We start from the raw sequence: 20,115 nt of genomic DNA on the forward strand, positions 1-20,115 counted from the left end.
GATCAGCCATGGTCATATTGAATGGCGGTGCAGGCTCGAAGGGTCGAATGGCCTACTCCTGCACCTATTTTCTGTTTCTATGAAAGAAAATGTAATGAACTACAGGAAGCAAAAATAATATTACCAGCCTCAGCGATTTGATCTTTTCTTTTGTTCTGTGGATTCAACAACTATCCAGATTTACTACCTACTGTGGTGGTAAAAGCTAACGACCCTGATAAATGATGTAAAAAGAATTAAAAGTGTAAGTCAGAAGAGATATATTTTTTAAATCTGATGACGGTGCAGAGAAGGCCTTTGTCGAGCTGGGGGACTGCAAATCTCAACGAAAATGGTCCCAGCAGTCACAGGCACTGCAACCGAAGATAAGACACAAAATGCTGGCGTAACTCAGCGGCACAGACAGGCATCTCTGGAGAGAAGAAATGGGTGACGTTTCGGGTCGAGACCCTTCTTCAGACCCGAAATATCACCCGTTCCTTCTCGCCAGAGATGCCGCCTGAGTTACTCTAGCTTCTTCGTTTTAAACCAGCATCTGCAGTTCCTTCCCGCACATGCAATGCAACATTTGGCACAGGGCAGTAAAACTGTGTATTCAGGGTCTCTGACGAGGAGTGGCCACGGGTCTCCAAACGCCAGCGACGGGTTAAGCCCCTGGAACCCGGCGACAATGGGTTGGAACATGCGGACATTGAGTCGCCTATCAGCGACTCGGCTTCCACGCAAATTGCTACAGTTGATACAAGATACAATCCTCATTCTCTCTCAGAGGAGGCGAGCAACAACATTCATTTCTCAAAGTGCCTTTATGTCTTCAAATAAAATGCTTTAAAAAAAAATCACGCAGCTCGGGCTCTATGCCAGGATATTTTCTGATGGAGCATAACATTTCTGAATGTTGAAAAAGGGAGGAGGGACCAGGGTGGGAGGAGGTGGGGACGTGGATGCAGCTTCACGACTGCCGCAAAGAAGCGCAGAGGGCTATAAAAGGCGTTGCGAGCGCATGTTTGCGTAGTGTGGGCTTTTGTGTGTGAGTGCGAGAGTTCAGCAGAGAGAGACATTAGGCTGCGGCCAGTAGGGAACCGGGCACTCAATAACCCCCCATTCTAATTACGACTACGGGGATTAACCCTGACGTTAACCAGTTAATTAAAAATAAGGCTTTTTTTTCGCCAGTCTGGAGAAGAGAGTCTGAAGTGTGCAATACACATTTGTGGGCGAGTTTGATCCATCACTGCAAAAAAAAAAAACAAATCTTAGCGTGGGAGTTAATGGGGGAAAAAAAGCAGCGAGAGGTTTAGTGTTCGTTTTCAAAAATACAAAATCTCTGACTTTAGATTTTTTCTTTCGGAAGTCACTGGGTTGAGAGTCAAAGGGGGGGAGGGGGAAACATTAAGTGGATTTGTCACCAAAGGGGACTGTTAATCTGCGGAAGTTTTGTTTCTCTCTCTGCTGTGAGAGGCGAGGCAGCAGTGGCGGTAGCGCCTAGCAGCAGCAACAGCCGCCGCCTGCGCTGCTCAGCGAGCCGGGGGCTTCGGCCAGCTCGCCCGGCGTCCCCGCTCGCTCCCTCTCCCAAGTGATGCGTTGTTTTGCTGTACCCGTCCGAAATTTTACCCCAGCACCATGAGCATGGCCAACGACACATACGCATTTGTAAAAGACATTAAACCAGGAATGAAAAATTTAAATGTCATCTTTATTGTTCTGGAAATAGGTAAGTTAGGTAGGGGCTCTTCCAGCCCTGAAACGAGAGTAAGTTCTTTAAAAAAAAATCGTTTTGAATAATGACAAAATCAAATATAATGGAAGTTTCTTTAAAGACCCAATACATCATGGTTATGGGGTTTTTTAAAAAGTTACTTGAAAGTAACCCAAGGCAGTTTAAAAGCACATGTTTAAAGTGCCAGTGAGGCGCAGGTCAGTTTCTTGTCAAAGCGACATCTTCAGTTTTCTTTTAATTGTGAGTTTAGCTTCTGGTGTAGTTCACTGCACTTCTCTGCAGATTTGTCAATGTGCGATGCTGGAACTAATGATGGTTTGTTTTTTATTCACTCTGTGCAGGTCGAGTTACCAAAACTAAAGATGGACATGAAGTGAGATCGTGCAAAGTAGCTGATAAAACTGGCAGCATCACAATTTCAGTTTGGGATGAGGTTGGAGAACTAATACAGCCCGGGGATATCATTCGCTTGACAAGAGGGTACGTCGAATATGGTCAGCGGGCAGCTGACATTATGCGAACTCGAGTGATAACAGCTAGCCAATTTCCTTAGAGCTAATGTGAATTTTTTTTTAAAAAGTCACAATCGTAACCCCGCGGAAACTGCAAAAAAAAAAAGAAGCTTTTTTGTAAAATGGCAACCACACCATAAATGCATCCTACCTCCACTTATTAAAGGTTGCTTCATCAGTGTGGAATGGGGTGAGGTGTTTGGAGTTGAGTCATGTTCATGAATGACACGACTCGTGGAAAATTCAGCCCTGGCGTAAAACAAATATACTAGTGAAAATTATGGGGATTTGGCCACTCATCACTTACTCGTACTGTCTTCTCTGAAAGGCTGGTAATACTTCAATTGTGAGCTGAGGCCACACAGCTGAACAGTCAACTGGATCTGTGTTCCTCCAACTGATTACAAAGGTCATGTGAGTTGGCAGACTGGGTCTAACATAAGCATTCATTCCTAGATTAGTGCACAAAAATCAGCTCTTGAAGGTGATTTATACCTGCACTGGCCACTGGGGTAAGTTTAGTCAACTAGGTTCAATTATTCAGTGACCCACTGATATAGTGGAGTTATCTTCTAAGTGAACAATAATAGCCTAGGAAATCTTCCTTCAAATTTAGTTTGGCTTCCATGTGTTCACCCAATCTTTTTTTCTCCCTTGAATTTCTTGAAGCCATACACCATCTTGGTGTGAAAATACATTGCTATTTCCTCATTGTTACTGCATGTGTACCCACCTGTAGTGGGATGACCTTTGCTGTTTTTTCAAGGAGATGGTGCACCACCATTGATGTTGGAATTGAGCCCCAGTATTGCTGGAGGTACCTATGGGATGTGACTGCTGGAACGCAGAATACCATTCACTGTATCCCTTCAGGCACTAAAGTAGAAACTAAATTGATGTGAGACTTTTGTTTAATTTGCAATCAGCAACCTATTTTAATTAAGTACCTGTTAGCATGGGTGGTATTTCCTCATTGAGCGTGTTTACAATAGTGTTCACCGTTAAGTGTGTTGCACGATTCCTCCTTTCCCTTGGGAATGCATTTAAAATGTATGCTAAATACAACTTTACTGCCCCACCATTACTTTTGACTCGTAGTCCCAAATCGTGCTGGTGCGGATCATCTGAAGGTTTACTTCAGCTATGGAATAAGAAAGTGCAGAAGTGGTTGCCCTTTAAGTGTTCAAGAAGGAACTGCAGATGCTGGAAAATGGAAGGTACACAAAAATGCTGGAGAAACTCAGCGGGTGCAGCAGCATCTATGGAGCGAAGGAAATAGAGTGACGTTTCGGGCCGAAACCCTTCTTCAGACTGAACTGAAGTCTGACGAAGGGTTTCGGCCCGAAACGTCACCTATTTCCTTCGCTCCATTGATGCTGCTGCACCCGCTGCGTTTCTCCAGCATTTTTGTGTGCCTGGTCATAAAACGTGTTCAAAGAGTCATCTACAGCTTTAATGGATAACACATAACCAATCAGATATAATTGTACTCTTGCAGTGAATGCATTAAATCAGACAGCAAGAGACAATGGAGAAGTAAGGATTTGTCTCTTAATGGAAAAAAATTGCAATGTAAAGAAGCTTGCTTACCTGTTGCTTATTTGTGCCTGAGATACTGGCATGTTAAATTATCACCAAGCGTATTTTGGATGGTACATACCAACTCAAACTGCCTGCAGCAAGTTCTTGCAGTATTGCAAGTTGATAGACTGAATTTAAAGTAATAGCAAGGCAGTGGAATAGACAATTCGTGATGTTCCTTAGCTTGACTTTGTTACCCAATTTACATGGTTAGGCAGCATGCCTTGCCTATTATTTTTGACTAGAAGCTAGACCCTTAATTGTCATACTGATTGATTGATGCCTGTCGATATCTAGCCCTGGATGTGCTTCCACTCTTGCCTTGATGGAAGCCATCTAATTTTTATCCAGCCTCGTCTGCTTTTGTGTATTTGAATGTATTTACTGTTCCTGTAACTGATCTACTTGTTTCTTTCTTTAATCTATCTAGACAGTCTGCAATCTGACCTCTTGAGATGCTCTGTGCCTTCCAAAACAAATCTTGCCTTCCAAAACCTTCTGGCTCCCGCAATGTTTGAGCCTGATTTCATTTCCTTCGAGTCTATCCTTTGTTCTTATTCCCTACAAGTCATCTTACAGTGACAGGCATAAAAGGCAAAGTACAAATCTTGAGTTAGAACGGTGGATATTCGGAATTATGCTTAAATGGACTAAAAACAGTTGTTCAGCTTCACATCTATATGGTCCTACTTCAGCAGTTTATAGAACAGCTAGGTCATGTTGCCATTTGTGTTGAGAATACAACACAATCTCATCTCATTGCAGTGAAGAGGAGATTTTCAGTTAACCACTGAGTCAACGTGCCCAGCGGGGAGAAATGTGAAAACGATATCAAAATCTATAACTAAAAGCAAATCTGTTTTAAAAATGCTAAGGAATTCTTTCTTTCCAAATGTTGAGTGAAAGCGTGTCTGCTGTATTGTTTATCCTCAGATTTCTGCAATTAATAGTATTTTGGCATTTATTATTGAGGATTTATTGTTTAAAGAACTTCAAAAACCCGCTCTAAATGGGTTGCAATATAGATCGAGTGGATTCCATGAGATAACATTCCAATGATGTGCTACAATATCAAACTAGGATCGGGATGTATAATTGGATAATCTGCTGCTACATGAAGGTGCAAACATTTTTTCCAAAATTGATCTGGTTTATTGGCAGCATTGGAAGTGGCTTTTTGTAAGTGACACTTGTTGCCAATGGTGTGCATCCAAGATGGATACCTGCCCTGACTTATTTCAGCCTTAGAATTAACTTAACAGTGTAACTTTCGAGAATGAAGATACACAAACAGCTGGAGTAACTCAGCGAGTCAGACAGCATCTCTGGAGAAAAGGAATAGGTGACGTTTTGGTCCGAGATGCTTCAGACCAAAGCATTGACAGATTAAAATTGAGGTTTTTTACATTATGATAAGAGGCACTAACCATCACTTCTGAGAAATTTCTACATAGGATTAGTTCAATAGTCCACTTTTATTTATTTTTTAGATATGGGGTGGCTGTTAGTGCATCAGTGGAGTTGCTACCTTACAGCGGCAGAGACCCGGGTTCCATCCCGACTATTGAACGGTGCTGCCTGTATGGAGTTTGTACATTCTCCGTGAGCATGTGGGTTTTTCTCCAGATGCTCCGGTTTCCCCTCGCATTCCAAAGATGTGCAGATTTGTAGGTTAATTGGCTTCTATAAATTGTTCCCAGGGCATAGGATAGAACTAGTGTAGAGGTGATTGTTGGTCGGCGTGGACTGAAGGGCTTGTTTCATGTTGTATCACTAAACTAACCTCTTTGCAACTGACGGTGGCATCGCTGGTCTATTTTCCCAGCCACTGGCATTTGAACAGCATTGCTGACTATTAATGGTCCTTCCTTGTGCTCTGCTGCTTTTCTTCATTGCTACTCAAATCACCTGGGTTTCAGTGGGAAATATGTTTATTGTGATACAGAGCATTATTGTTGAGCAGGACAAGCTGCTGGGCCTGCATCAACCCTTGCTATGTATGACAGTAATGCTTATGATTGCATATCTTTGTATCATGTGGATGGAGGCTTATCCATCGCTATCTTGAATATGCAGCACAACTGGTCGAGCTGCTGCCTCCACCAGAACCAGATATTCTAGATCGATGCTGACCTCTGGCGTTGTCTATCTGGAACTTGCATGTTCTTCCTGTGACAGCATATATTTAGTCTGGGAGCTAAGTTTTCCTCCCAATCCGCAAAGATGTGCAGGCTTGTAGGTTAATTGGCCTCTAAGTTGTGTAGGGAGCGGCTGATCGATGGTCAGCGTGGACTCAGTGAGCCGAAGAACCAGTTTTTCTGCATGATCTTTCAATTAAATCAGGTACATCAGTCAGTCAGAAACTGGAGCTATCATCTAGAGCCGTTGTTCTAGTGCCAATATATGCACTGCTCACGTCAGATTCCTCAAGAAAGGGACTTCCTTGTCACATTTGTGCCCGCTGGAGACTTGCCAATTCACAAGATGTTTTCCTATGCCCAGTCCCCAGTATGGTGAATAGAATTGCTTTTTTTGCACTCTTGGCCTGAATGCAAAGGAAGCCAGTCTTAGCGTGACGCTAAGACAAATGGGGAGGCAGGAAATGATTCTTCCTGACGTCAATTGGTGGGAGTGTGGGTTACTTGCTGCATAGTATTGCAAGTCACATTGTTTCCTCTTTGCTACTTTGCAATGTGACACATTTGCCTCTCATGCGCAGTTAGCGGGTTTTCTTTCCAGAGCAGAAACTTTCTACGTCTTAAAATATATGAATAGTATTTTTAGTTCTCTCGTTTATGACCCACCTGGCTGACCTTCATTTGGCACCCAAGCTTAGTTTTGGTTTAGTTTAGAGATACAGCGTGGAAGCAGGCCCTTCGGCCCACCGAGTCTGTATCAACCAGCTGTATTACCCGTACACTAGTTGTATCTTACGCACTAGGGACAATTTAAAGAAGTCAGTTGTCTTACAAACCTGTATGTTTTCGGAATGTGGGAGGAAACCGGAGCGCCTGGAGAAATCCCACGCAGTCACAGGGAGAATGTACAAACACTTTACAGACATCACCCGTGGTCAGGATCGAACCCGGGTCTCTGGCGCTGTAAGGCAGCAACTCTACCAATGTGCCGCTCCTTTCTAATTTTGCAGTAAATTGATTCTATCTTAATGAGAAGGGAGTTGGAATTAAAGTAGTTGCCAATAACCATTATGTTTGTCCTAAAGTGCAATTCCACAGTTCTGTTGTCAGTAGTAAATGAGAGTGATTGTTGTTGATTTGTACTGGGATCCAGTATTTCTATCAGAGTTAATGGCCTAATTGTGGATAGATTAACTCTAGGGGGATGGCGGAGAATGTTCATGAATGACAATGTTTAAGTTAATGCATGCAACGAAAAGTAAAATGATAGATACTACCTCCACCAATAATGTGCAGTAAGTTTTGAAGTCGCATTGGTTAATGGTCCCTGAACTGAGTGACGTGCCAGGAGATAAGAATTAACCCGGTTACTTGGTCTCTGAGTCACATAAGGGTCCGGCAGCTAAGGATGGCAGACTTCCTTTTCTGGGGGGTAATCGCAAACCAGACAGACAGTGCAACAATCAGGGAATTTGTAGTCACTGATGCGAGGATTTACTGGTAACCTGGCTGTCGTGGTGGAGTTTGAGCTTGTCGCCAGATCAACAGGGCAGGCCTCTAGACACTGGTCTACAAATGTAATCACAATGTCGCAATGACCTAATTTTTGTTTCTTTTAACAATCCTTGGGCATGGAATTCTATTTGCGTCATTCGTTCCCACTGTAGTTTGGCATTGGGTTTCTAAATCAAACCACTTAACTGTTTGGCAGTTTACACAGCAAATCTACCATATATAGTACAAAAGAAAAACCTCTTGACTTTCCTGAAATGAAGTGCCAATAACTTCCCTGGTTTGACTCCACGGCTAAAACTCCAGAGCTATAAGGCAAATGACAATTTCATTCTGTCATCTTATTTCAAATGTGACGGCATTTGTTTGGAACTTTAAACGTGTGTGCAACAAGATGGGACTTGCTTCGACCCACTTGAGTTGTGTAGTCACTCAAGAGCATGTACAAATGGCTGAAGGGTACTTCTGTGCCTGTTCTCCACATAGTTTTTGAGGGGAGAAGTACAGAGAGATTTCATAGAAATGACAACTTGGCACATGGCCCATACTCAGCTATTGCAAGTTATTTCACAACAACATACTTACTTTACGCTTTGACCTGTTCCTGTATCTTATTCCCCTAAATGTTTATACATTTCCTTTAACCCGTCTCCTTTGCTTATTTAAAGGTATTGTGTGTTCTATGATTCTAGGAACAAGATGTCCTAATCTGTTCTTTGCTGCACTGGATATCAAAAATAATATTTCCCTTTGCCAGTACTTGCAGCCTTCTCTTGACCTACATGGTAACCCATTGACTGCCTGTGGTAGTTTTCAGTCGTCCTCGCTACTATCACTTGCACTGCGTTGCCGTTGAAATTCATCCTCTGTTTTGCTCGAATTTGTGATTAATTTAAAATAAGGTCTAAGTTTTCTGTTTAAATTTCCCCTTGCCTTTTAATCAGTGGCGTATTGCTCAGCCACAGGGAGAATAATATTATTGTCTTTTTTGTGTGTGTGCATATATATGACCTGTGTGTGTGTGTGTGTGTATACAAGCACTGAACTTTTTTTTCTTGTTTATTATGCTATTTACAGTGTACAATGTTTACATATTCTGTTGTGCTGCTGCAAGTAAGAATTTCATAGTTCTATCTGGGACATATGACAATAAAACACTCTTGACTCTCTGGGTAGGCGAGGGCTGCCTAAGTGAAAGGAATTTATATTAGATTTGAACTATTCATTTCCTGCTTATGTTTCCAAGACCCTTTTGTAGTTATGCTGTTAACTGCTGCCTGTTTTCAGTGACATTTAGTCTACTGGTCTCCACCAACAAAATTTCAAGTGTGGCAATATCCACGACATTGTGGCACCTGGAGGTATATTCTGAAGGGGATTTTAAAGAGTGAAAAACCAGGCCTGTTCTCAGGCACTGTTTGCTTGACATCCTTGGACTAGATTTTCCTGCCATCGTGTGTTAGGAGGTGGTAATGGCTTTTATATAAACCGATGTACAGAGAGCATAATATGCCTCGTTTTGGTGCTGGTTTCAATGCACTGCAGCCAGTAGTCAGAATGTGCAATCTTTTCACCCAGTACTATTTCTGAACTGATCCTGCGCATGCTTTTTAAAAAGAAATGTCAGTCATTTTATTTAGTGCAGGATCTTGTGACTAATTCATTGTGTGTGCTCCATGACCTTTTTCAGTTATGCTTCAATGTGGAAAAATTGCCTGACGCTATATACAGGGAGAGGAGGCGATCTTCAAAAAATTGGAGAGTAAGTATGTCACAACAAGGAATTCCCAGGGAAATAGTTTCAGGAGCATTACTCCAGCGCTTGCTCCAGTGTACCCTTGAGAATAGTGAGAACAGTATTAATCTTGCAGTGCACTTCAATCTAATTGTCTTATTACTTGCTTAATAATCCCTTGGGTAACATGTCAGAAGCTGTCTGCTTCCTGTAGTTTCACATTCTAATACATTCTGTATTACTCACAAAAGGGGGGAATAAATGGGATGAGAGTAATGTTTCAAGGAATGTTTCAGCGCATCTGCATCCATGGCTGTTCTGATGACTGGTTGCTGTGATTTTTTTTTTTGGCAGGATATTTTGCGGAAATAAATTAGCTTGATCAGTGGTTCATTTCCTAGGAGATTTAAGTTAATGTCCCAGGCAGTGGACTGGGATATATTAATATACAGCCACAAGCAGGAAGTTGGATGGGTACAGTTTTATCCCAAGGAAAAAACAAAGCATGGAATCACTATATCTTCATCACAGAAGGCCATTCAGCCCATGTATATGCTAGCTCTTTACCAGAACAACCACTTTCTGCCTCCTCTCTTTGGGCCTGAGTTTTTGTTTCCTCCTGGGATATGAAATACCACAAATCTTGCCAACTCCTCCTCAAAGCCACTTTATCAACTAGTCTTGCCACTTCCAATACTTTGTTCACCAATACCACCAAGTCCATCTACTCCTGCGCCCATTGTAGAACAGCACCCATTAATCAATATGTCTCTCATCCTTCCTATCATAAAAGCTTTATACCGCTGTGAATACTAATTCCATATTAGTTGTTCCTCTCTTTATCACCATCTTTTGCAATTCCTGAAACTACCAAATGTTGAATCTGGAAATTTAGGAATTGTTGTTTGCACAACAAAATGTGTCAGACACAAAGCAATAATCCTAGCACTAATTCCTGACTTTGATTCTAATTTTGCCTTCAATTGTGAAATCTACATTTGTGGCTGGCTGACTTCCTCCTTTCTGAAGATGCATCATCTGCTGGCGGACCTGTGTAATATCACTTGATCACTCTGCCCCCAGCTGGTGTCGGGAAACATTGCAGGCTGACCATTTTCTCTGGAAATCAATACCCTGAGTGATAAATAACGGAATGTGGTTTTCTGTGAGAATATGATTTTACCTCGTTTTTGGATATCTCATCCACTTATTTTCTTCTGTGGAACAAGTTTCAGTAGTGGGAGATTCTTTTTTTTCATGACCTTAATATGAAATGAAGCATTTTAACATTGCTTTGGCTTCTAATACCACATTATTATGAAGGATGGACATTTCTGTTTGCATATGCACAGTTGTGTAACATTCTCATTATTCAGTATGGAGTAAAGTGAGAGGAACTAGTCTTATTGCCAGTCCTTGTACTTTCATCTGTAACATATTAACATTTTCTTTTTGCCATTAGATTTTGTATGGTATATTCAGAAGTACCCAACTTTAGTGAACCAAATCCAGATTACCTCAACCAGATGAACCAAACAAACAAAGTTGTAAGTGTTGACGGGCCAGCTGATATCATGTTATTATGATGATCATCACTTTAAAAAACCCAATTGATAATCGATTAATTGTATTTTACTGTGGAGGTTTTATTCCTAATTGTTTCTGTTGTTCCACCCTTTCATTTGATGTTTAACTGTTTTATTAAGGCACAAAGTGAACATAGAAACAATTCTTCTAATCAGCTGGCTACAAATGGACAAATGCAAACAGGTAAGCTGGTAATGCAGATCAATCTTGTTTCGCTTTCATTTAGTTGTGCTGTCAATTCCATTTGGTGACTGGGTATTGGATCTCTTCTGCAGGAAAGCTCGTAGTTTGCACAAAAACATTCACCCAAACTATCCATCTTGGTTAAGCAAAGAAAAGTGTCCTTAGACCTGACTAACAAACAATTCCATCTTCTATCTGCTTAACTGTAATAGATGTTTTGCTCACTGTCGATATTGTGCTGTCAAGAAAGGGATCTGTTCTTGCATTGAGCTTAGGGTGACTCGGTTAATAGACATTCTCTGCTTCAATTCTTTGTCTGTCTTGATTTGGGTTCTGCAGATAGTGTTACAATTGCCTTGGCATCTCTTAAAGTAGAGGGTGGTAGTACAAAACTCAAGGGCTTCATAAACCCTCCCTTAAGCCCCTGTCCCACTTAGGAAACCTGAACGGAAACCTCTGGAGACTTTGCGTCCCACCCAAGGTTTCCGTGAGGTTCCCGGAGGTTTTTGTCAGTCTCCCTAATGGTCAAAAGTGGGTTCCGCTTCTTCTATGTTCTGGCGATTATTTCAAAAAATTCGAAACAGGCCGCGCCTAAAAATCGGTAATTTGTTAGTTGAAGCCGGTTGCGATGCTAGTTGTAGGTGGTTGCCAGAGGTTGCAGGTAGTGGAAGGTAAGACCCTTTTTTCACCCAGTTTTATTCCACCAGGGAGGTCTTACCTTCCACTACCTGCAACCTCCGGCAACCACCTTCAACTAGCATCGCAACCGGCTTCAACTAAAAAATTATCGATTTTTAGTCGCGGCCTGTTTCGAATTTTTTGAAATAATGGCCGGAACATAGAAGAAGCGGAAACCATTTTCGACCATTAGAGAGACTGACAAAAACCTCCGGGAACCTCACGGAAACCTTGGGTGGGGCGCAGAGTCTCCAGAGCACAAGTATTTGCTTTTGTGCTTGAGAGGAAAAGTACCGACGGGTGGTCCAGGTCAAAATTATATCTCGTGCAGAAGCATGGAGCTGACCAAAAGTGTTTGAGCCACTTTTTTTTTATACGACTAAATTGGGTTGTTTGTATTGAAGGGATAAAGGTAAACTAGTTGGTGTATTGTCAAAGCAGATATGTTCAATACAAGTTATACCGACCCTCTGCTGGATTACTGTCTACACTTCCCCATCATCACATCCAACGGAAACCAACCAGGGTTTTCTGGGGATGAGAAATTTCAATTGTGTAGAGAGACGTGGGTGAAATTGGCAGCTGAGAAGTTTAAATGGGGATGCAATTGTTTGGAATTACGAATGGTTTGGTTATTAAGGAGAATGTGCATCTGGCAAAACCCGGAGGAATTTAAAAAATGGGCTGAAGAATTAGTATAAATGATAAAACTTCATTAAAGCGTTCTGATTTAAATTAATTTTGGGTCATCAGCATTTGTATGAAGACCAATTTGCACAATGGGGCGCGGTGGTGCAGCGGTAAAGTTGCTGCCTTACAGCGAATGCCGCACTGAAGCCCCCGGTTCGATTCCGACTACAGGCGTTGCCTGTGCGGAGTTTGTGCGTTCTCCCCGTGACCTGCGTGGGTTTTCTCCGAGGCCTTCGGTTCCTCCCACACTCCAAAGACGTACTGGCTTGTAGGTTAATTGGCGGTAAATGTTTAAAAATGAATTGTCCCCAGTGTGTGTAGGATGGTGTTAATGTGAGGGGATCGCTGTTCGGCACGGACCCAGTGGGCCAAAGGGTCTGTATCTGCGCTGTATCTCTAAACTAAAAAAAGCAAAGGTTTAAATGAACAACAATGAGGCCAGTTCATTTATATTTAAGAGGGAGTTAGAATGGCCCTTGTGCTAAGGGGATGCTGGAAAAGGCAGGTACGGGATACTGAGTTGGATGTCAGCCATGATCATAAAATGGCGGTGGCTCGAGGGCCGAATGGCCTACTCCTGCACCTAATTTCTATGCTATGGTTTTTATTTAAGAAAGAACTGCAGATGCTGGAAAATCGAAGGTAGACAAAAATGCTGGAGAAACTCAGCGGGTGAGGCAGCGTCTATGGAACGAAGGAAATAGGTAACATTTTGGGTTGAAACCCGTAAGGTGTCTATTTCCTTCACTCCATAGATGCTGCCTCACCTGCTGAGTATCTCCAGCATTTTTGTCAACACTATATATTTGATAAGCTGTAGAATGTGGAAAAGACGTGATATAAAATTGTTGATTCTATGGGATGAATGTTCTTAATTGATTCATTTTCCCCATTGCATTCTGCCTCCGGAACTCAGTTAATATTTTTGAGTTAAAAGTTGTAGATATGGAATGTTGTTCCAGTCTTGCAGAAGGCCCAAAATCAAATTATTTATCTTTGGCTTCCACAAGTCACAATAGGATTAACTGGAAATTCCATCACAATTTCTGTTCCGTGGTGGTAATGTATGCTAAATATTTTAAGGTTTCATACCGGATCCTACCACTTGAATCTTTGAGTCAATACCAGATCCTACTACTTAAATTCACTGCTCAGTAGGTTGAATTCAGGAACAACATTCCAGAAAATCAATATTTCACTGTTTTAAAGGATTTGAGCAATTGCTGGAAATAGCAAGATTAATCATTTTTGAAAATGCCAAAGCAATCAGAGTTGAGCAACATTTCTTAAATGAATGTTGGGAGTAAAATGTCCTTGGACTGGGTTTCTGTTAAACATAAGCAGAAATGAAGTTTTAATGTTGGGGTGACAATACGTTTGCTCAATTTTTAAATTGACATTGTTGTCTGCGTAGAGCAATTGAATGTATACTAATAGTTAAGGACCTCTCAATTCCATGCTTTTTACTTTTACCACCATGTTTTGCAATGCATTGCTCACTCTCAACATTCCAATTTTCTGTGCTCCAGCAGTATAAATGGCAATTAATTACTTTGGCCTTTTTTTGGAGAACCAACCCTTAAACATCTTGGGTTTGCTCCTCACCAATTTGTTTAACTTGAAGCAGTTGAGCTGTGGCAGGTAATTTATTCACCGGTGTTTTTAAACTGTGTCAAGTTAGCTTTGCGCCACATCTCATTGGGTTAAATGTGGCCAGCTACTCTGCAAATGAGCGAACACTTTCTTGCTACTACTTCATGTTAAACTAGCCCTAAAAATGACTTGTTTCATGGAAGATTGGTCGGCATGACTTGTGACAAAACTGAATGCAATGTGTACTATATATGGCTTATACCTAAAACTTGCCATTGTTAATCTTGTGACTTGAATGGTACTGATCTACAGTATTTTGCTTGATCTAGAAAAACATTAATGTCAAAGGTTTCAATCGTTTTTGTTTAGGAAATGGCCCACAAAGTGCGTCATTGCTGGGGGGACATCCCCCGTCAGGCAATAGCCACCAGCCACAACAGAACCCTAACCTTTCAGGTGGTGGAAGGAACAATGGACGGGGACCAGTAGTTCAACCACAGATGACTCTAGCTCAAGGATCCGCAGCGGCTGCCACAGTTAGCAATGGAAGAGACCCACGCAGAGTGTTCAAAAGATGACCTGTGCCATTTGTATATCCAACCTTGTTCAGTTCTGCACCCGACTTGAGCCCACTTGATGCACTTTTATTTTTTTTTATATATATAACTTGTTTGTGTGTTTTTGTTTCAACTCTCCATTTTTGAGGTGGGGGTTTGAACTGCAAAACGTCTGACTCTTTAACCGTTGAAGTGTCTTGCACTATCGGAGGTGCACGGGAGGGACTTCATATCTTTCATGGTCTGGAAATGAGTTGCAAAAGTAGAGGTGCTTGTGTTGAGAGCAGCCGGGGGACAAGTTAATTTTAGGTTTAAAACATCAATAAAATGCAATTAAATTACAATAGTGTGCTGTGAAGGGTGTTATGTCACCTATATTGTCATCAGGAGTGATGATGCCCTGAATCTTGAATGTAAGAATCACTAAATTAACAGAAAGGATTTATTCTTTCAGATTGATTTAACATTGGCAGGTGACTGAGGAGAATTTAATGGCATTGAACTGTACAGATTGAAGAGTTTTGGGGTTAATATAGTCTCTATTGCTGGTTTGACAGTGTTGTGATATAACTTGTATCCAGTGGAGGAGGAAGTGAATGACCCTGAACTTGTCCAGGTAACACCTTGTGCCAGAAGAAGCCAAGATGGCTGGAAAGCAGCATCCGGCCAGGATTCATTGAATAGCCTGTAAAATGCATTGGGGAAAGGTCCACATAAGCACACAAGAATGCAAATCTACCACTCTACCATCGAAGCTCCAGTGTACCTGAGCTTGGGGTAGATGAAGTGCAAATGTCTACAAGAACTCTTTAAAATCAACGAGTTGCAGTTCAGAAAGCTGAACATCACTTAGCTGCAATACACACACCAACACAGTCTGACATATGGCTCTGCATATATCAAGGATGTTTAAACATTGAGCAATAAATGTTACTGCCTGATGTGTGCAGCTGCTGTTGCACAAGTCAAATCTATATATTTAGATTGCCATTTGTATATATGCATACAAAGCTGAAAAAGTAGTTGTGATTTACCCTTTGAAGATCAAAGCTGCAGAAGCTGCTTCCTGCTTGGTTTCCTCATCTATATACTGTTTTGATTCACAAATATAATCAATGTTCAAACCCTGATCTATGTGTTTGCAAACTAACACTCTGTACTCGTTTATTTAATGCTGCTTTGTTAAGTAATATCATATTTCAGTTAAACTAGGGTCAACAACGCCTCCACTGAATATAGATCACCAACTGAATAGAAGCATGGTGTCTTTGCAGTGTTCTGACCAACATTACATTGAAGCAATATGTACATTGTCTGAGTGTTTGAAATCACCACAGCTTCTCTCTTTGTCCACAATAAAACTGTGGCCATGCTTCAAAGATACTTCATTGGCTGAGAAACACTGCAACAAAGATGGGAATGGTACTAAATGATACAAATTATACTTAGATCTGCAAAAATGCACAGACAACATTAAGTACGAACAGTTTGCCTGTTCTTCTTCTTCAATTAACACTGCACATAGCATGTTCAAATCCTTGCCTAAAACTGGTATCAAATAGTGGAAGTCCATAATAAGGCTGGAGGAAACGTATGAAGAACACGCAGAAGCTAATGAAGTTGAAGTCATGTAATGGAAAATCTAGCTTTAGTTAGCGAGATTGATTTAGCTTTAAAGTGTTATTTTAGTAGACTGAATATTACAAATAATGAGATCTATCAATATTTTCCCATAAATTGTTTAGTGACTAGAAATGAAAATTCAAACCCCAAGTATGAAACAAAAAAACTGCCATCTTGGTAGATGGGCACATTTTTAATTTGTGGTACTAGCCTGATTCTTGATACTTATGCTAAACTTTGCTGGAAAATACTACTTTAGTCTGAAGAAGAGTCCTGTCCCAAAATCTCACCTATCCGTGGTCTCCAGAGAGGCTGCCTGAGCAGCTGAGTTACTACAGCACTTTTTTATGTAAACTGGCATCTGCAGTTCCTTGTGTCTAAGAAATTGCAGGTATTTCTAAGGATGTAATTCCAAATACCTGAATTGTGATTGGTGAATTTGGGGTTGTCAAAATAGCTTGTGTGGGGATATGATGAGATTTATTTTCTATTTATACATGGCAGGCCTGTATTTAATGCCTCACCTGAGTGACAATAGATGCAGGAGTAGGCCATTTGGCCCTTCAAGCCAGCACCGCCATTCAATGTGATCATGGCTGATCATCCATAATCAGTATCCCGTCCCTGCCTTCTCCCCATATCCCCTGACTCCGCCATCTTCAAGAACCCTATCTAGCTCTCTCTTGAAAGTATCCAGAAAACCGGCCTCCACCGCCCTTTGAGCAGAGAATTCCACAGACTCACAACTCTCTGTGTGCAAAAGTGTTTCCTCATATCCGTTCTAAATGGCTTACCCCTTATTCTTAAACTGTGACTTTCCCATCTGCATGGGAAGGTCCCAATTTAATACCAGCAGCAGCTTATTTCTTCATGGCAATGCCAGCAGCAGCTGATTTCTTCATGCAGTTGTGTTCCCAAAGGATTTGGCCATCTAAGTTACCTTTTTTTTCTCTATGGCCAATCTGCTGAGAACATTCCTGTCAAAGCTGAAATCTCTTTTCCACTGGGTGGGTATCAAGTCCTGGCCAACAGGGAAAACTTAACACATGTACAGCTTAGAGATGGGTTTTTTCCTCAATGCACAAAATGATTTTGCTGCAAAATTAAATGTCAATTTCTCTGCCATGTAAAACTAAATGTGCACTCCTCAAAGTTACTTGAACTGAAGGCTGGTTTGGAATACCTTCTTATTGGCATTCTTCTGAAGTGTAATCGGGCAGCATAGATGGATAGTTTCAGAGCCCACACTGCTTATCTGTTTGAATGCTGCTGGTGTTGATTTGCATACCCAAACTGATTTTTGTCACTAGTTGCAACAATTACTTTTGTTTGCTCCTGGAACATGTTAGAGCAGATGATATCTCGAGCCACCAAAACTGCTGCCCTCTGTGTTAATTTCATTAATGCCATTTGGAGACTGGTTGTTTTGTTTCTGGACTTGATCTTTTGAAGTGGACTGAACTAGTGAAGACTCTACTGCCCATGGCACAAGTTTAAACATTCAAGTTCCTATTTATTCTAAGAAATGAAAACTCAATTTTTGCACATTTTTGGTTTGTGTAGTAACTTTTTAGTGTATGGCTTTGTTGGACTATTGGAGGGGAGGGGAAGGAAAGGGATGCAATTGGAGAATTTGGCCTTGAAATGATACAGATGACACCAAGTTTCTTCCATCTGCCCATTCTTGCTCTTCTTCCTGCCTCCCCCCCCCCCCCCCCCCCCCCCCCCCCCCCCCCCAATGCCCCAGAGATTTAGCAAATGTTTCTCCCTTCTCTAGCCACTGCACATCTTGTGCAACTTTCAGACAAATTAATGCATGAATTTCTAACAATTATAATATGACCACATTTTCAGACACACCAACTGGCCGTACAAAACACATGCATTCAAACAAAATTAGCAAATGTTGTAAATGTCCTAAACACCACTCTGGTGTGCGGATGTGTCAGGTAACATCTGGCTCGGGGTGAAGGCAGACTTATTTTCCAATTTTCATTAGTTTCTTTCCCCATGATAAGATGATTGGAGTAGACCTAGTAGTAATTCCTCTGGGTAACATTGGAACTGTAGTGAAGGCATGAGCCACAGTGCGTGCAATGTGCACCTACCTCACTGCGTGCCCAGCATATGAACTATTAGTGCCACTTTGTGAAATATTTAACATGTGTTTTTCTTCTTTACAGTTGGACGTGCTATTAAGAAATCGCTCTAGCGATCGTTATTCCTTAAACACGAGGCGCAGTTCATCCAAAATTGGTTTGATGGATCGGCAGGCAGGCTGCTTCATCATTCTCAAAGTAGAACACAACTGTTCAACCTGGTGTTCAAGATGTGACAAGCCGAACTCAAGGCTGATGGTTTTATTGCCAGTTCATGCTCCCTTGTGATGGCAATGTTTTTACAGTCCACTTCAATGATCATGTTATTTTGTAAAATGCTGGATTTTTATGCGCACACACACACACGCACTACCTGCCCATTGTTGTCCCATTAATGTGGTGACAGGCAGAGGATGAACATAAGAGCATGGAACACTACAAAGCACGAACAGGCCCTTCAGCCCACGATGTGCTGAGGTATGATAGGAAAGTATCAATGTGCACATCAAAGGGAGGGGAGGGGGGAGAGCTGCCGCAGTTGAGGGTACAGTTTTGCATTCGGACATAAACAATAGATCAAAATTAGGAGTGCAGTTTCCTGGGGAAATGAGGAAAGGGCAGGGCATGATACGATGGAGACTGCAAGATGCTGGAATCTTGAGGATTTTATTCCTTAGAGCGCAGGAGGATGAGGGGTGATCTAGTAGAGATGTACAAAATCACGAGAGAAATAGATTGGATAAATGCACAATCTTGCCCAGAGTAGGGGAATTGAAAATCAGAGGACATGTAACGTGAGAGGGGAAATATTTAATTGGAACCTGAGGGGTAACTTTTTTTAGACAAAGAGTAGTTGGTGCATTGGACAATCTGCCAGAGGAGATAGTTGAGTATTATCACAACGGTTTAGAAACAATTAGATAGGTACATGGATAGAACAGGTTTAGAGGGAGATGGGGCAAGCACGGGCAGGTGGGATTAGTGTAGATGGGGCATGTTGTCCGGCGTGGGAAAATTGGGCCGAAGACCCTGTATGATTATGACTCAATTTTTAAAAAAAACTTAAGCTACAGGAGGAACTCAGCGAGTCAGGCAGCATCTGCGGAGGGAAATGGACGTCTGAAGAGTGGTCCCGACTTGAAACGTCGTATGCACATTTCCCTCCATCGATGCCTGACTCGTTGGCCAAATATCCTGCCTTGCCAGTCTCAAAATGGACTCACTGACTACAAGTCATGAAGAAATCTGCACCTACCTTGAGAGGGAATTATGACACCACTTACAGCACCAGGGTCCCGGGTTCGATCCTGAGTACGGGTGCTGTCTGTACGGAGTTTGCACGTTCTTCCCTGTGACCGCGTGGGTTTTCTCCGGGTGCTCACTGTTTCCTCACACACTCACACACATATTTCCTCACACACGTCAAAGACGTGCAGGTTTGTAGGTTGATTGGCTTATGTAAAAAAAAAGTGTAAATTGTCCCTAGTGTGTAGGATAGTGCGAGTTAGTGTACGGGGGTGATCGCTGGTTGGCGATCCATGTTGCATCTCTGAACTAAACCACTGAGTTAGCAGCGACCTTCAGTTTTCCCTTAATACAGCATTTTTCTTTTAAATTGCTCAATATTCTAGCATCTGCAGTCTCTTGTGGGATCCCACTTTCATTGAATATAATTCGACCTAGGTGACTTCAATGAAATCATATTTAAGGTGCTGGGTAGTTGTGGCTAATAGGTCAGTCAGTTTTGAAATATTACATTTTGACCGTGATAAATGCTTCACCACTGGAGGGCAAATAATCTAATTGAATGACGGAGCAGGGTCTAGAGGTTAAATCGCTTACGTCTAATCCTTCTGCTCACCCCAACCTCCCGTCTCTATGTCATTTTCACAAACCCCTTTCCTTTA

General features: G+C 41.7%; 1 protein-coding gene across 2 annotated transcripts; it reads left to right on the forward strand.

Moving 5' to 3' along the window:
• Positions 1 to 1,036: 1,036 nt before the first annotated feature.
• LOC129698646 (SOSS complex subunit B2-like) lies at positions 1,037 to 19,814 on the forward strand. Of its 2 annotated transcripts, none has more exons than XM_055637785.1 (6): positions 1,037 to 1,714; positions 2,062 to 2,200; positions 9,154 to 9,225; positions 10,661 to 10,745; positions 10,905 to 10,968; positions 18,293 to 19,814. In XM_055637785.1, the coding sequence occupies exons 1-6, from the start codon at positions 1,624 to 1,626 to the stop codon at positions 18,319 to 18,321; spliced, it is 480 nt and encodes a 159-aa protein (XP_055493760.1). In that variant the 5' UTR covers positions 1,037 to 1,623; the 3' UTR covers positions 18,322 to 19,814. The 2 variants fall into 2 exon arrangements, with proteins under 2 accessions (XP_055493760.1, XP_055493759.1); XM_055637784.1 differs by lacking the exon at positions 18,293 to 19,814 and adding an exon at positions 14,299 to 15,869.
• The last annotated feature ends 301 nt before the right edge of the window (positions 19,815 to 20,115 follow it).

This window comes from Leucoraja erinacea, chromosome 7 (assembly GCF_028641065.1).
Source record: "Leucoraja erinacea ecotype New England chromosome 7, Leri_hhj_1, whole genome shotgun sequence".
Lineage (NCBI taxonomy): Eukaryota > Metazoa > Chordata > Chondrichthyes > Rajiformes > Rajidae > Leucoraja > Leucoraja erinaceus.

Coding starts and splice junctions, on each gene's coding strand:
- LOC129698646 (XM_055637784.1), top strand. CDS start 1,624: ATGAGCATGGCCAACGACACATACGCATTTGTAAAAGACATTAAACCA. Junction 2,201..9,153: donor ATCATTCGCTTGACAAGAGG/GTACGTCGAATA, acceptor GACCTTTTTCAG/TTATGCTTCAATGTGGAAAA. Junction 10,746..10,904: donor TGAACCAAACAAACAAAGTT/GTAAGTGTTGAC, acceptor TGTTTTATTAAG/GCACAAAGTGAACATAGAAA.